The sequence below is a fragment of the Elgaria multicarinata genome, chromosome 8 (assembly GCF_023053635.1).
Source record: "Elgaria multicarinata webbii isolate HBS135686 ecotype San Diego chromosome 8, rElgMul1.1.pri, whole genome shotgun sequence".
Classification (NCBI taxonomy): domain Eukaryota; kingdom Metazoa; phylum Chordata; class Lepidosauria; order Squamata; family Anguidae; genus Elgaria; species Elgaria multicarinata.
Window position 1 is genome coordinate 113,177,413 of NC_086178.1, and position 15,435 is coordinate 113,192,847.

Here is a 15,435-nt window from a genome sequence, read left to right on the forward strand (position 1 = left end):
TATTTGATCTGGTCTTCCTGGCATTTCTACGAAGCCTAACTAGTTCTTTTTTCATATTCCTACATTCTTTGTCAAACCAACTCACATTTCGAGATTTGGAAGCACCAAAAGTGCTAGACTGTACTAAGTGAGGTTTCAGGTGATCTACAATTTGTTGGTAACCCTCCATAACGTCCAAGTTTCCTTCCATGATTTTGTTTCTAAGGCTCAGCAAAGTAGGGCCATGCAACAAGTCTGCAACCTTGGCCTTTTCCCCGTGGTTTAGCCATATTAAGAGAGAATGATAGTTACCACAGTGTTTTCAAGACTTGACTTTCCTTGCTCTCAGAAAGGCTAGCCCTCTGAAGGCCCCAGGTAAGTGCCTACAGCTTACCTGGAGGGGGAGCATAAAGGAGTCCCCTATGCACAGCAGACATGTATTTGTGGTGCAGGGGAGGTGGAAGATGTAGTTCATTACCTGTTACACTGCTCCTTGTATAAAGATATTAGGAATCGTTTCCTGAGAGCAAGAGCGGGTGGGCCCACTGCTAATATTATCTGTGAACCATTAGCAGATTACAGTAAAGCGATTACAATCAAGGTTGCAACATTTGCTGCAGCAGCTCAAAAAATCCGCCACAATTTTCTAAAGAAATCAGTTGTAGATTGCGTATTTCTCTGTTATTATTGCTACTAGATATCATTTTTTCAACAGTATAAATCTCAGCCTTTTTTCTCATTTTGGTTCTATGAATTCTCTCCCTATCAGTTTGTAAGAGTTTTGGCTTTCCTAGAGACATCTTGTTTTATTGTGGTTGTAATGGCCTTTGTGCCACAGACAAATAAAATGTATCTATTATGCACTTTTTTTGTTACTGTGATCATAACAAAAAACAATTGCTAAATATATCTAAATGGTATCCATCTTCATAGTAGTACTAAAATTACAACCAGCCAACTTTATGGATTAGGAGTATGAAAGTTTAAATTCTGCATGATTAAATCTGACTGAGAATGCTATACAATAGCTTCCAGTTTCTTTTTAATTAAATTATTTCAGAAATGATTAAACTAATATCCTGATTGAATTTTACCTGCCGCTGCTGCTACCTCCATGCTGCTGCCGCCATAGTCTTCATGGCCGGGTGGACCAGCTGCCGTCCATTCCACGTGGGCATCTGGGATCCTTCTGGGTCATTGCCATAGTGATGGCCAAGATGGGCCATGGGAGTGCCTGAAGAAGCCCATTTCCGTACTTCTGGAAACTGGCCTTTCTAGGCACTCCTGTTCAGCGATCCGTGCACCTCCTGGGTCATCGCCATAGTGACAACCCAGAAGGAACCTGGATGGGTGGGGCTGGAGAGGCCTGTTTCTGGAAGCACGGAAATGGGCCTCTCCAGGCACTCCCATGGACCATCTGGGCTGGGGGGCACAAAACTCAGCAGTGCTCCTTCTAGCTCATTGTTGCTAGCTGCCATACTTAGTTTCCAATATTGCCCCAAATCAATGCAGTATCACATGCATCAAAACTAGGGCTGAAATTAAATGCCCTGAGGATCATTCTGGGCAACCTCCCCCCTCCCCAATAGCCCTGACTGGATGGCATTATCACACAAGAGAATCTGTAATGACTAAGGGTCTGTCTTCATGGCACCGGGTTTATTTATTTATTAAATTTATATACCGCCCCATAGCTGAAGCTCTCTGGGCGGTTGGCACACCTTCTCCTGAAACCTGCAGTTTCCCTTATCTGGGGTGGTATTGGGTGATCCTGATGCCAAGGATGGAGTGTGGGGTTCCCGATGCTCACCCAGCACTAGAGCTCCCCCCCCAGGCCCTCTTCTTGGTTTCTAGTGACCAAACACCAGTCGCCTTCCACCAGGACTAGGTCAGACAGCAGAAGAGCTGTACTGACTTCGCTCCCACCCAAAAAGTCAGGGTAAGTCCCTGACTTTTTCACAGCACAGCTTTGCAGGAAAGCCCCACGGTGGCTGCTGCAAATCTGCAACTGCATCATATAACTGACGAAGTGGAGATTTACAACCCCCTAAGACACAATTTGATATTCCCAATTAATTAATCCAAAAGAGGTATAACTACCAAGTTCCCTACTCACAATTCCTTATGCATTCTAGATTTCTGACTTTATTCATAAGTATATAACCCAGATAAAGTGAACTGGCAGTCCCGAACAATTTTTAACCACCCAGCTGCATCTACAGACAGGGTGGTAAAGACTCAAAAAAGTGTAGTGAACAATTAGGAAAACGACACCTTTTGTTTTGCATTCACCCTGCCTCATTCCCAGAATTTATTGGGTCCAGAACATATTCAATTTGTAACCCTCCCATATTTCCCACAGCTGCTTCCATCCTTTTTCTTTCCACAAAGAATCTGTTTAAGACAAAAAGATGGTATAGCTGCCTAATGCCTTTTGACTGGTAACACTATAGGAGTGAGTGTCTGGGAGCGCCTAGGGTTTAAAAACGTAAAGGGGAAATATAACAGTGGCTTTTCTCAGCATGGCTGGAGACAGGGAGGAACGATCAACTGCCCCGCTTATTGTGCTTAGAATAATATTACTGGCCACAATGTCTCTGTGCCCTGTGGAGGTCTGCATGGCTTCTTCCGTTGTCCCGCATGAGAAACCCTTGAAGATCAGGAAACAAAGATTATTTTAAAAGGTGCAGTAAACAAACCAGCCTGGGAGCTGCATCCTATACACAATGCTCACTTGATCTACCCAGCACTTCTGTGAATTGCAAACGTCTGCAAATGTCTGCAGGGGGCTGGACTTGATGGCCTTGTAGGCCTCTTCCAACTCTGCTATTCTATGATTCTATGATCACCATGGCCACCTTTGGAAGATCAGTGGGTGACGCAACAGTCCCGTGACTGGCATTTCCCTAGTTACGCACACTTGTTGCGGCTTGCTGCGTCGGCTGAACCTGGCACGTGATGGGGCAGGGGTGGCTTCCCACCCATCCCATAATCCCTACGGCAAGTGTCAGATTTCAGCACATTTCAGCTTGCTGGATCTATGGAAATTTGTATCAAATCACTTTGGAATTTTGCACAACTGTAGCGCTCATCAGGTAGATCATTGATGCCAAGTTTTCTGTACTCTGTACAGCACCATGTACATTGATGGTGCTATATAAATAAATAATAATAATAATAGAAGCTATACAGGCTTATAATGGGAGAACCTTTTTTGTGTGACTCACCTTAACGAAGGGGGCACTCCCATGCCACTTTAATTTGTCTAATTTACCAATGAAAACAGTAGTATCATGTAGCCAATCTTTCTCTCTGTGGGTAAGTGGGATAGTGGTAAGTTTAATCGTTTGGGAGGCTTTAAATATCAACATTTCAGGCTGTTTATAGCATGTAATCAGCATGGATATAGCATGGAACCAGTTACCTAGGGAGGTTGTGGGCTCTCCCACACTAGAGGCCTTCAAGAGGCAGCTGGACAACCATATGTCAGGGATGCTTTAGGGTGGATCCCTGCAGTGAGCAGGGGGTTGGACTCGATGGCCTTGTAGGCCCCTTCCAACTCTGCTATTCTATGATTCTATGTCAATTTTCTTGGTAGGAATGCATAGGAAATAGGCAGTTTGATCCCTAAACTGCCTATTGCCCAGAACAACTTTATTTAAAATCATGGGAAATTGGTGTTCCAGGCCATTTCCTCAGAATATGTGGCACTCTGGTTGTGGAATGAGCTTCCCAGAGAGGAACTTTCCCACTCTGTAAAAGTAAAAAAAAAAAAAGGGGGTGGGGAGGAGAGGAACGGGGCAGCCAGACGAAGACACGAGGAGAAGGACTTCGGGCAAACCACCTCTCCTCCCTCTGGCTGCCCATTCCTCCCCCCATTTCTTTTTCTTTTTATCTGTATCTGTGCATCTGCACAGATACAGATAATAAAATTAAAAATGGAGGGGGAGGAATGGGGCCCTTCTGCATGAGCCCCTGCCAAAGGAAGTGAGGCAGGTGGCTACTAGGAGGAGGGCTTTCTCCGCTGTGGCACCCCGGCTGTGGAATGAGCTCCCCAGAGAGGTCCGCCTGGCGCCTACACTGTACTCCTTTCATCGCCAGCTGAAGACCTTTTTATTCTCTCAGTATTTTAACACTTAATTTTAACTTAAATTTAAATTTTACTGTTCTAACTCTGTATTTTAATCTTATATCAATGTCTGCTGTGTGGTTTTATCCTGGTTGTGCTTTTTATACTGTATTTTGTATTTGTGTTTTTAGACTATTGTTTGTTTTATTATGGTTTTAATTTTTGTGAACCGCACAGAGAGCTCCGGTTTTGGGCGGTATAAAAATGTAATATATATATATATATACTTTTACAGAGGTGCGGGGCCACCGCTTCCTGTCCAGCCCATGGTGACAAATCAGGGCATGCCATGGGCTCTGCTGCCAAAAAAGTCAGGGTAAGTGCCATTTTTTTGGAGTGGGGTTTCCGGGGTTTGCCCCCAGATGGCTTCACAATGGTGGCTGTGTCATGCAAACTCTTCGTCTAGACATGCTCCCACTTCTGTCAGGTTCTTACAGAGATCTTCCAGTCTCCCTCCTGGTTAAGATCGACTCTGTAGGTGGATGTGGGGAGTAGTAGGGTGACCATATGACAGGAAAAAAACCAGATTTGTCAGGATTTTTGGTAACAAATTTGAGAAGGGGGGAATTATGAAATTTGAAGAAAAATCAGGATTTCCCACATCCTCCCCACCCAAAGGGAAGCTCTACTTTAATGGGAATTAACAAAAATACTTACAGCTCTGCCATTTTTGAAGATAAAGAGTTGAAACTTGGCATCATAATAGCTATTAAGTAGGGCTTTAGTCATGCCAAATTTGGAGTAGATCTGTTTATTCATTGATTTTTAGAATTTTAAAATTATTATTTTTAAAAATGTCATTTTTAAAGGTAAAGAGATGAAACTTGGTGCCATGATAGCTCTTAGGTAGGGCTTTAGCCATGCCAAGTTTGAATCAGGTCTGTTCATCTGTTGATTTTTCCATTTTTTTAAAAAAAAGTTTGAGGTTTTAAAATTATTGTAAAGAGATTAATCTTGGCACCATGATATCTCTTAAGTAGTCATGGCAAATTTAAAGCACATCTATTCATCTGTTGATTTTTTAGGATTTTTTTTAAGTTTGAGGCTTTAAAATTATTACTTTTTATAAACTGCTGGCGCCATATCCTTCAAATTCAGGTTGTCAAACCTCCTCTTTGAGGTCTTACACTTTGAGCAGTTTCAGCCCTTGGCATCAAGGAGATCTCCAGTTTTTAGCTAAGAAGTGCTTCATGAGCAGGGCACCATTTCTGTTTCAAATTTGGTGGGCAGTCGGGCACGTGGAGCTCAGCAGAGTGCACAGATAAAAATGTGGGAAAGGAGAGGTCAGTCAAAGCAACTTGCAGGGCAAAACAGAACAGACAAGAGGCCTTTTTCTCAGAGTTCCACATCAAGGGCGACAAAGGGTCATCCTTAGAGAAAAACTCTCACGACCAACAGTGAGGTGCCAGTCGAGAGAGAGGCTCTCATCTTTGCAGATGTCCTGTTGCTGAGGATGTTGGCACTTGGCATGTCATTGCTTTGCTTCACTACCACTTCCTTTCCACTTCAAATTTGTTCACTTGTGAGCTAGGCTCTATCTGCACTGCTGGCATGCAATGCAGAACGTATGAAGTGTGTGTCACAGAAAAATAGATAGATTTGTGGGTTTGGCTGGCTGGCATATCTCTTAGTTACAGAGTTAGACTGAAGACACAACTCAGCGATGGCTATAGATGAACCCTGAGAGGCTGGCATGCCACACAGAGCCTTTTAAGAGTGTCTCAAGTCCAGTGTTGGTGTGGGCAGAGGTGTCTGGTAGCGGAGTTTTTTTTAAAACAGGAGTCACCGAATGTGACCAAGCTATTAACTGTCACCCTACTCCCAGCTACAGGGTACAAGTGCACAGCCTGGCTGGTCCGTTGGGAGACTTTGGCAGAGAGAGGGGGGACTGTTGGAGGCTGGAGGCTGTAGACGTTGGCTGGCTGGCATAAGGCAGAGAGAGGCTGAAGGCAACCCAGATGCACCTGTAGCTTGGCCCTGAGAGGCTTACTTGCAACCCAGGGTGTATTAAAAGTGCTTCAGCATCGAGCAGTTGTGTGGGAGGAGAGGAGTTGGAGGCAGCTGGAGGCAAAGGTTTTTAAAGTAAGAGTCACTTGACATGACCAAGCAATAAGCTGCAATACCCCCAGTCACAAGTGCGCAGCCCAAATGAACCGTCGGAAGACTTTGGCAGAGAGAGATGAAGATTGTTTGAGGCTGGAGGCTTTGGTTTGGCTGCAAGGACTTAGACAGAGAAACAGCAGAGGCTGCACAGACAACCCAGAGACACCTATTGTAAGTTAACCCCATGGTGCTGGCATGCAAGGCAGGGCATTAGAAAGAGGGTCTCAGAGTCGCGTGTTTGTGCAGGAAGTAGACAGGAGTTCAAAGTCTGGATGTGCAAAGTGGTGACAACACGCAAGTTTTGAGAAGCTAATGTATATAAGTGAGAAGTGTGAATGGGCGAAGTAGTGTCCACCTCCCACAACACCCACCCTAATGGTAGAGTAGAAAAACTTGTGACAATAGGGAATGTCTTCAGGCGTATCTTCTTGTGGAAGCCACACCTGCTGAAGTTCCCTTTTCTACATAACTTTTAAGTGTGCAGGAGCCCTGTCCTCTTCTGCATATGGGCACCCTACCTGCTGCTCAGAAAGGGGCATCCAAACCCCACAAAACCCCACTATGAAGACCCCAAGCCCCTTACTCCTGGGCAAGGCTGCCTCTGGGGCAATGTCAAAGCCCAGTGCTCTAGTGTTCTTGATGCTCTTTCCCAACGAAAGGGGGGCCCTAACGTACTTGCAGGCTCTTCCAGCCACCACCCATGGGATGCGTGGGGTCCATTTCAGGATGAAAATGGGTGGTGGCAGTTTCCATGTCCGTGAACCTGATCCAAACTGAGGCTGTGAGATGAACATTTTGTTTGGGATCCCCTCCCCTCTTGCTTGCTAACAGAGAAAGGGGAGGGGCTGCTCTTTTTTCTGCTGAGACTTCCAGTCAGTGAGGGAAAGGGGTGTGTGGCATAGCTGCACTCAGGAAGCAGAGTGACCAGGAAGTGAAAGCAGAGGTCTGAACAAAAGATGTGTGCATGCAGATTTTTGCTGCTGCAATTATTGGATCATTGCACAGATTCCAGGAAAGATTCCAGGCTTGACAGGCACATCTGCGGCCACAGGCATTGCACTGGAAACCCCTGCCCTAAAATGTCTGGTAAAGCTGCAGTATTTATTTATTATTTATTTATTTAGAATATTTATATACCGCTTCCCATTGAAAAATTTCGGAGCGGTGTCCAAGGTAAAATGAAAATAAAAACATAATAAAACAGTTAAAACAAAATTTAAAAAGAAGCAAAAAGCAACAACACAGACATCCAAGGCTGCATGTTAGAGAAAGGCTTCTTGGAATAAAGATGTTTTCAGGAGGCGCCGAAAGGAGTACAAGGTCGGAGCCTGCCTGAACTCCAGAGGCAGGGAATTCCACAGGAGGGGCGCCACCACGCTGAAGGCTCTTCATGATGCCTGAATAGGCTTCTCTCATCTCTTTCTTTTGCTGCTAAGCATCTAAGAGCATCATCAGGCAGGGAAAATCATGTTTCCCTACCGTCACTATGGCCTCCTGCTGTTGCCCTGCAATAGAATCATCGAACCATAGAATCATAGAATAGTAGAGTTGGAAGGGCCTATAAGGCCATCCAGTCCAACCCCCTGCTCAATCCATCTTAAAGCATCCATCTTAAAGCATCCTTGTCAGATGGCTGAATGCCTCTAGTGTGGGAGAGCCCACAACCTCCCTTGGTCATTGGTTCTATTGTCGTACTGCTCTAACAGTCAGGAAACGATTCCTTTACATGGGAAAGAAAGAGGAAGCAGCAACGACCACATGGCATTTTTATTGCGCTGCTTTTCCTGCACAGAGCAGGAAATGGTGGCAAGTTTCGCTTTAAAAAAATAAGTTGGATTTACCAGGGTCTATACAAAGAACACTTGCAAAGTTGTTGCATTGACCAGGTGAATGACGAGACAGGCAGAAATAAATATCCAATGCAGATATGGGTGGTGAACTGGGGACCTCTAGTGGTTTATTGTGAAAGGTAACCATAAAGAGGGATGTGAAAAGAGTAGACCAACTGTTGTGTTACAGCATCCATGTGGAGGCTGCTGAAAAGCAATACCCCAGAATGGGTTCCATATGATATATGAAATGTTTCAAAGCCTCTCTTTCCGTACATCAGTCCAAGAGCACGCAGCATCTTCACATTAGTGCTCCACATCTCCGGTGATTGCTGGTGCTGGCATAGAGGCCCCTGCATATATTTTAATCAACATGTGGGGCACAAAAGTTAAACCTCCCTTGTGGAGCACCACCACCGGAAAGTGCTTCTCGGTGGCTTCCACATAGCGACTGTAACATTTAAACTAATAGTGTTGCATTTCATTTTGGTAAGATCATTGGATATTTATTTGGCCAGTAAGAACTCTGTTATTAATGTAGATTCAGAGAGACAAGGTGGGGGCGGGGGTGAAGGAGGAAAATCACCAAGGCTGTGCACATATTGTTCCCTGAAAAATACTTTACTTCTTTCAAGTTACATGATGCTTTAGAACCAGAAGTATAATATTATCACTGGAATACAAGAAGTCACAATGGAAAGTATAGTAGGTGATCACAATACGCATAGCAATAGTCATATAGGACGAAGGTCTTAACACTAACCTTGAGAGACAGTCATCACGCATCACACAAGAGGTTGTCAGATCTAATCTATTCACCAAGCATCTTTGATATGCATGTACTGGTTCACATACACGACAGAGGTTATGTCCAAGACGTGACTGAGTGGAGTTGTATTGGGTCAATGCAAACAACTAATCTACAGAGTACATGAAGGTGCCTTAAGCTGATGGTGGTTTTCACAAGCAAAACACCCAACTGGAGAGCAAGCCAAGTAGACTTTGTGTTAGGAAGCACCGGGGCTAAGAAGGAGTCAGAGGGACCCAGGAAAATAAGATGGCAAGGGGCAGGAATGAGTCCAGCCCTGGGGTGCAATGTTTCATGTACACAGGACTGCATATGTAAACCGCCCAGAGAGCTTCGGCTATGGGGCGGTATATAAATGTAATAAATAAATAAATATGTCTTTGGGCTCTATTGGGAGAGAAGAATAAAAACAACATATGAAATTCTACGATAAAAACTGCCTCCATAAATCCTGGGTTATTTGAAATCACTTGTCAGAAAAGATTTTGTAGAACTAATTCTCAGTGGAAAATTGAGTGGAATAAAAAGTGGAATAAAATGGTAATTCTGAAAATTAGCTAAAGCTATGCGAGAAGACCAGTACAGTTAAGTGAACATGTCTGATTTGAATGCAAGAAAGATTATACTAGACATTTAGCAGTCACTTTTGCATTTAAATCAATTATTTTTGGTCATTCTGTAAAGTGTCAATGTATATTTTAATAAATATAATGGCCTGGCATGTGTTCTGGGAGCTATAAATATAAAACATCTGCCACTTCTGTTTCAAGAAATATACAAGGAGAAGGTGTCAAATAGACAAGGAAGCATATACGTCCTCCTTCTAAGGCACGAGATTCCCATCACATGTACACATGGCAAAATAGATAGCTGGGACTAGATGGTCTGAAAGCCCCGCGATAGCTGAGAGGTGGCGTGGCATTGATTATATGATGCAGCAGCCACCTCGCAACTGTCGCAGGGCTTTCCTGGGAAGCTGCGACTGAAAAAGGCAGGGACTCACCCTGGCTTTCCCCCCTGGAGCGAGGTGAGTATGGCACAACCGCCGTCTATCCTCACTCTGCTGTTGTAGTGGAGGCATTCCCGGGCGGATAGTAACCCCTGATTAGTCACCGTCCGCTTGGGCAGAAGGCGGGCCTGGCGAGCCAATGGCTGCCAGAAACCCTGCCCCCTCCCTCTGCATCAGGATTAGCTGCTGCCACCCCACAGCAGAGAACGCGCTTTTGCTTAAGGCGGTGGCAGCGTGGCACCATCTAGGCAGCCCCGCAGCTTGCCACGTGTTTATGTGGTGGGAATCTCCTTCCTCAGAAGGAAGTTTTACATGCTCCTTTGTCTATGCCACACATTCTCCTTGTCCTTTCCTTGAAAGAGGTGTGGAAAGTGTTTTTATTTTTACAGCACCTACAATACATAGCAGTCCATTACTTTTATTTATATGCAAGGGACATACAATTTCTCTGTATTGAAGTAAAACCTGTAGAGAAAAAAACATTTTGTGCAAAATTAGAAGTCCAAATTCCAGGCTTCACTTGAGGATTCAGATCTGGCCAGGACTGGGGTCAATTTCAAAAATGCAGAAGCCAGCTTCAAAATTTGGATCCAGATTTGAAATACTTCCTAAACCCCAAGGGCTGTATTTGAGCTGTTACATTGCAGTTCATTGCATGTAACCAAATAGATAACCCTGAGTTTAGTCCCTGGGCAGTATCCAGTGCTTCCCAAATGCGTGCAGGACCCACCTCCAGCACAATGGGAAGGTGGCACTTCCTAAAGCAACCTTTGAAATGAACTGGGAGCTCATTTCTCGAAAGGGACAGGTCCATGGAGCTTGACTAAGGGCACTCCGCTGGCCTGTGCTGAACTGGGAATAAACCGTTTGTTTCCAGCGTCGCCCTAGGAAGCACAACTTTTCAGTTGCATTGGCGCGACACAGTCAGCCGAGGGGCAAGGGCCGTGTTGGATACCAGTTTGGCCCTGGCTGGCCTGAAAGTAGTGAAACAGCAGGAATGGTACTATGATTATTCAGAAATAAGCTAGAAGTTTCTATTAGATTGTAGCGAGATGTTCTTGTATGTCGGACAGTCTAGGTGCTCTGTCTTGGGCAAATGGGGTAGACAGCATTGCAAGCATTCACAGAGTCCACGCCGACATTCTGCTGCACACGTGCCACCTCTAATTCGCCTTTTTCCTTGGCGACCCACTCAGTGTTCTGAGGGACCAGACTTTCTTGGCTGAGTTGTTCTTCCTGCAGTCAATAAAAAGACGCCTGTTCATTCAGAGGCTCGATTTCTCCTTTTCTTCCAACACCAAATGCATGGTAATAAATCAGATCAAAGGCCCTTCTCTGTTTAAGTCCCCTTCCCTTTTCAGGTTGTATGGGTGGCAATTCAGAGAAAGGGGCCACTCTGTAAAGGTACCCTGGCTCTCAAAAGCACTCTCCAGTGCTGATTCCTTGGCACCCAATTTAGGCACTACGCCAGTGGTTCCCAAACCTTTTCAGGTAACCACCCCCTTGGTTCCACAAACTCATGCCCAGTACCCCCTACCCTACCCTACCCTACCCTACCCTAATGTAATGGATGGGCTTTATGAAGTGATACCAGTTTCCCAATGTCTGGTTTAAAGTCACTTAACATGAGTCTTAAATCACCACATTAAGTAATCTGGAGTCAATTTCTTTGCTTGGAGAGAAGTTGGCCGACCACACTAAAACCACATCCCACCAAATATGATGTTGGAAATGCAACCAGGAGCTTCTGAACCACTCTCCATAGTGCAGGATAGCGATCAGAAATTTCCTTCTGTAACCAAAACTCCTGGTACAGAAAAGACCACCTCAAGCGCCCACCTGCCGCCCCTTTGCCTCTTAGCGCCCCCCTGCCACCCCCTTGCCTCTTAACGCCCCCTGTGCAATCCCACCGCTCCCAAGGGGGCAGTACTGCCCACTTTGGGAACCACTGCACTAGGCCAATACCTTGGCCAGGTCTACACCAAGCAAGATAGAACACTTTGAAAACAGTTTGAAAATGGTGTATGGAATGTGTCCTGGGCCCCAACAGTTGTCAAAGCCATTATAAAATGTTATAAAGCTGTAATATAGATCCTGCCCTTGTTTTTAATTGCCTAGGCTTTTAAAAATGGTGAGTAACTTTGAGGTGTTTTGTCTACTGCCATTTCTACTGCAGTTTTAGATCATTAGGTCAATTGATTGCATTTTTAATCTTGATTAGTGTGTGTGTATGTGTGTGTGTGTGCTCATGTATGTATAGTCCCTCATCAGAACCTGTCAGTCTTTCTTTTGTTCAGAGCTCAAATGGGAAGAGATGTAATGGTGTGCTATGAGGTAGTTGTGATGGACACTTTATCAAGACCAACGGCAACAGCTTTTCTTTCAGTGCTACCATGCTTCTAGGGCAGCAACTGATCAAACGCGTGTGTGTGTGTGTGTGTGTGTGTGTGTGTGTGTGTGTGTGTGTGTGTGTGTTGTTGCAATGGGCTAGCCTTCTAAAGGGAGCAACCTGTTTACCCCTTAAAACACCACTCCAAAGGGAAATGTGAGGTCCCAAAGAGCTTGCCCTCATTTGCCCCCAAACAAATCATCTGGACATAGGGAGAATGTGACACCCTGGCAATTCCAAGTATTTTGATAGAAATCACAGAGCTCGCAGAAATAGGCTGGAAATCCAGAAGGACAGGAAATGACACAGATGAAACGTATATGCAAAAAGGGTGCTGAATAGTTCTAAATGCCTCATTCAGCATGTGGGTGAGATACTGGGTTTCCAACAATGGACTGGGAACTGTGCATGCAACCTCAAATATATGATGAGAGTTCAATCATCCAGCACAAGGAACCATGCATGCACACAGACAGAACCCTTGCACAGACAGCTCCTGATACACCAGAGTGCACATGGAAGCCGTGTTTCTGCATTTACATCACTCCCTGTTGAATTGGGTGGATGAAAAACTAAGATGCTTGATGCATTTATCTAAAACTTGGCCAGTTCTTAATATTTTAAACTGACAGATAATAGGAGTAAATGGTAATGGTAAAAGTCTGTAGAACGTTCAAGCACATCTCTTTTGTAAACCGCCCAGAGAGCTTCGGTGGTATATAAATGTAATAAATAAATAAATAAATTAAAATAAAATAAAATAAAATCTCCATTTGGCCACTGGTAGAGGCTGGATATTGGGCTGGGTGGCCCATTCTGTACCTAACAGTGTCATCACATGGGGAAAAATCACGTTTGCTTACCATCACTACTCTGCCCACGTGTTTGTCCCTCATTACTTCCTCTTTTGAAAGAGGAAGTAAACAACGTGCAGGTGGCCCATTCAGTGGGCTGTTTTGAACACACTGCTTCTCCTGCACACAGGAGATAGCAGCAAGTTCTATCTCAAAAAATAAGTTGGACTTACTGGGGTGTTGTGTTGTGGGGCGAAGAAGGCTAGAAGGGGTATGAGGTGTGAAGGAGGCAGATGATGTCATGAGAGGGTCCTGAGAAAATCTATGAGTGCCCAGTAACGAGCGTGCAATAAAACGCTCATTGGATGGAACTCTTGGAAGAACTCCTCTCCACTGTAGTATTTGTGTCATTTCAGTTTGTTCTGGGTTTGAGACCTCTTCCTGTAAGCTTTATAATTCTATCAAAATAGCTGCTAGATTTCCCTGGATCAGGCCCCCAGAGTGTTTCCCCACTTGTTTCAAGTCACGTTTGCTACTTGGCCACTGCTACTTTCAAAGGGTGAGTTCCACAGGTCAACTTAGGAGGGACCATAGCTCGGTGGTAGAGCAGCTGTCCTGCATGCAGGAAATTCCAGGCTCAATCCCAGGCATCCCCAGGCAGGGCTAGGGAAGAGTCTGTCCTGAGACCCCGGGGAGCCACAGCAATTCAGTGTCAACAATACTGGGATAGATAGACGGACTCTGCACCTTCCTATATCTCTGCTATGTGTGTGTGGCATGACGACGACTTGTACCTGCTGAATATCTATCACGTGTGTTTGTGTATGTGTGCGCCTGTTCAATTACATTGTGTAGCACTTAGTCATCTTTGCTTAATTTGCACATTGTTATATAGTAATTTTCTATTGTATTGGTTTGCCTCCCTCCCTTTTTGTCACTCATTGGCCCGGTTCAGAAGACACCTTAAATCATGGCTTGAACCATGGTGAATAAGGGTTTTTATAATATTTTTGTGCAGTTGGACGCTTTTCAGAATTTATTTTTTGGCATAGAGTTGGAGACATTGAAGGTAGTCTAGTCTAACTCCCTACTCAATGCAGTATTGCAATGCGTTTTTGTGAACCACTCAGAGAGCTTCGGCTGATTAGTTTACTTCAGGGCTCCAGTAAATCTACCACTGAGCAGGTGGCCAAATTCCTGAATTGGGCCGTCCGCACCAGATCTCTTATGGTTGTCTGATTATGCTTAAATCCACAGATTAGCAATTTTATTATCTATACATCTCCCTTTTTCACTATGCTAGGCCCCAATAACCCAATTCTGTTCCCTTTTCAAAAACCATAAAATAACAATCTAGTGTCCTTAGTGGTTTTGTAACACTCCCTCTTTTTTCCTTATCCCTACTTTGTACTGCTTTATATAATGGTGTATCTTCTTGTTTTATATTGGTCTGTTGACTGTAAATAAAGAAATGAAATGTGATAAATAAATAAATGAATAAAAATTATCTGCAGTGCAGAATGCAACTACAGTGTCCTTGACAGATGGCCATCTAGTACCTGCTTAAATACCTCCAATGCTGAATCTTTGTTCTTTAGGTTGCTTCTCTCCAAGCCCTCCAGCTTAACCACTAAGGCTTCCGTCTTGGATATGATGCTGCCAATGGAATACTCCAACTGCAGCACCCGTCGCAGGAGTCTGTGGAAGGAAGTAGGCGCAGGGTTACCACGACCATCTGGTAGACGCAGGGAGTCCCTTGGCTCAGCCTCTCTGCTGGTGTATGGAAGGGTTGAGTCCCACTCATTTCATAGAATCATAGAATCATAGAATAGCAGAGTTGGAAGGGGCCTACAAGGCCATCGAGTCCAACCCCCTGCCTCTTGGAGGCCTCAAGTGTGGGAGAGTCCACAACCTCCCTAGGGAACTGATTCCATTGTCGTACTGCTCTAACAGTCAGGAAGTTTTTCCTGATGTCCAGCTGGAATCTGGCTTCCTTTAACTTGAGCCTGTTATTCCATGTCCTGCACTCCGGGAGGATCGAGAAGAGATCCTGGCCCTCCTCTTTGTGACAACCTTTGAAGTATTTGAAGAGTGCTCTCATGTCTCTCCTCAGTCTTCTCTTCTCCAGGCTAAACATGCCCAGTTCTTTCAGTCTCTCCTCATAGGGCTTTGTTTCCAGACCCCTGATCATTCAATGGTTCTACTCTAAGTAGGACTAACACCCTAAAGGTGCAATCCTATGCATGATGAGACAGAGATATTGCTGGGACATGCTGGGAGTTGTAGGTCTTTTCTCTGACTAAATGTTTGTTGTTCTCCCCCTCAGTACTCCATTCGACTCCACCCGGCATCCCAGGGGAATTTGGCATCTTGTCTGCTGTGGAGTCCCCTGTCC

The 15,435-nt window shown here is 44.8% G+C and overlaps 1 protein-coding gene across 1 annotated transcript in view; it reads right to left on the bottom strand.

Annotated features, from left to right (window-relative positions):
- Positions 1-8,651: 8,651 nt before the first annotated feature.
- The window catches only part of PKD2L1 (polycystin 2 like 1, transient receptor potential cation channel), a 71,556-nt gene continuing 64,772 nt past the window's right edge, over positions 8,652-15,435 (bottom strand). Inside the window, exons 14-15 of the mRNA XM_063133203.1 lie at positions 14,600-14,738; positions 8,652-11,093 (exon numbers count right to left, since the gene is read on the bottom strand). Coding sequence (XP_062989273.1) covers positions 10,932-11,093; positions 14,600-14,738 — 301 coding nt within the window. The 3' untranslated portion in view covers positions 8,652-10,931. The remainder of the gene's footprint in view (positions 11,094-14,599; positions 14,739-15,435) is intronic.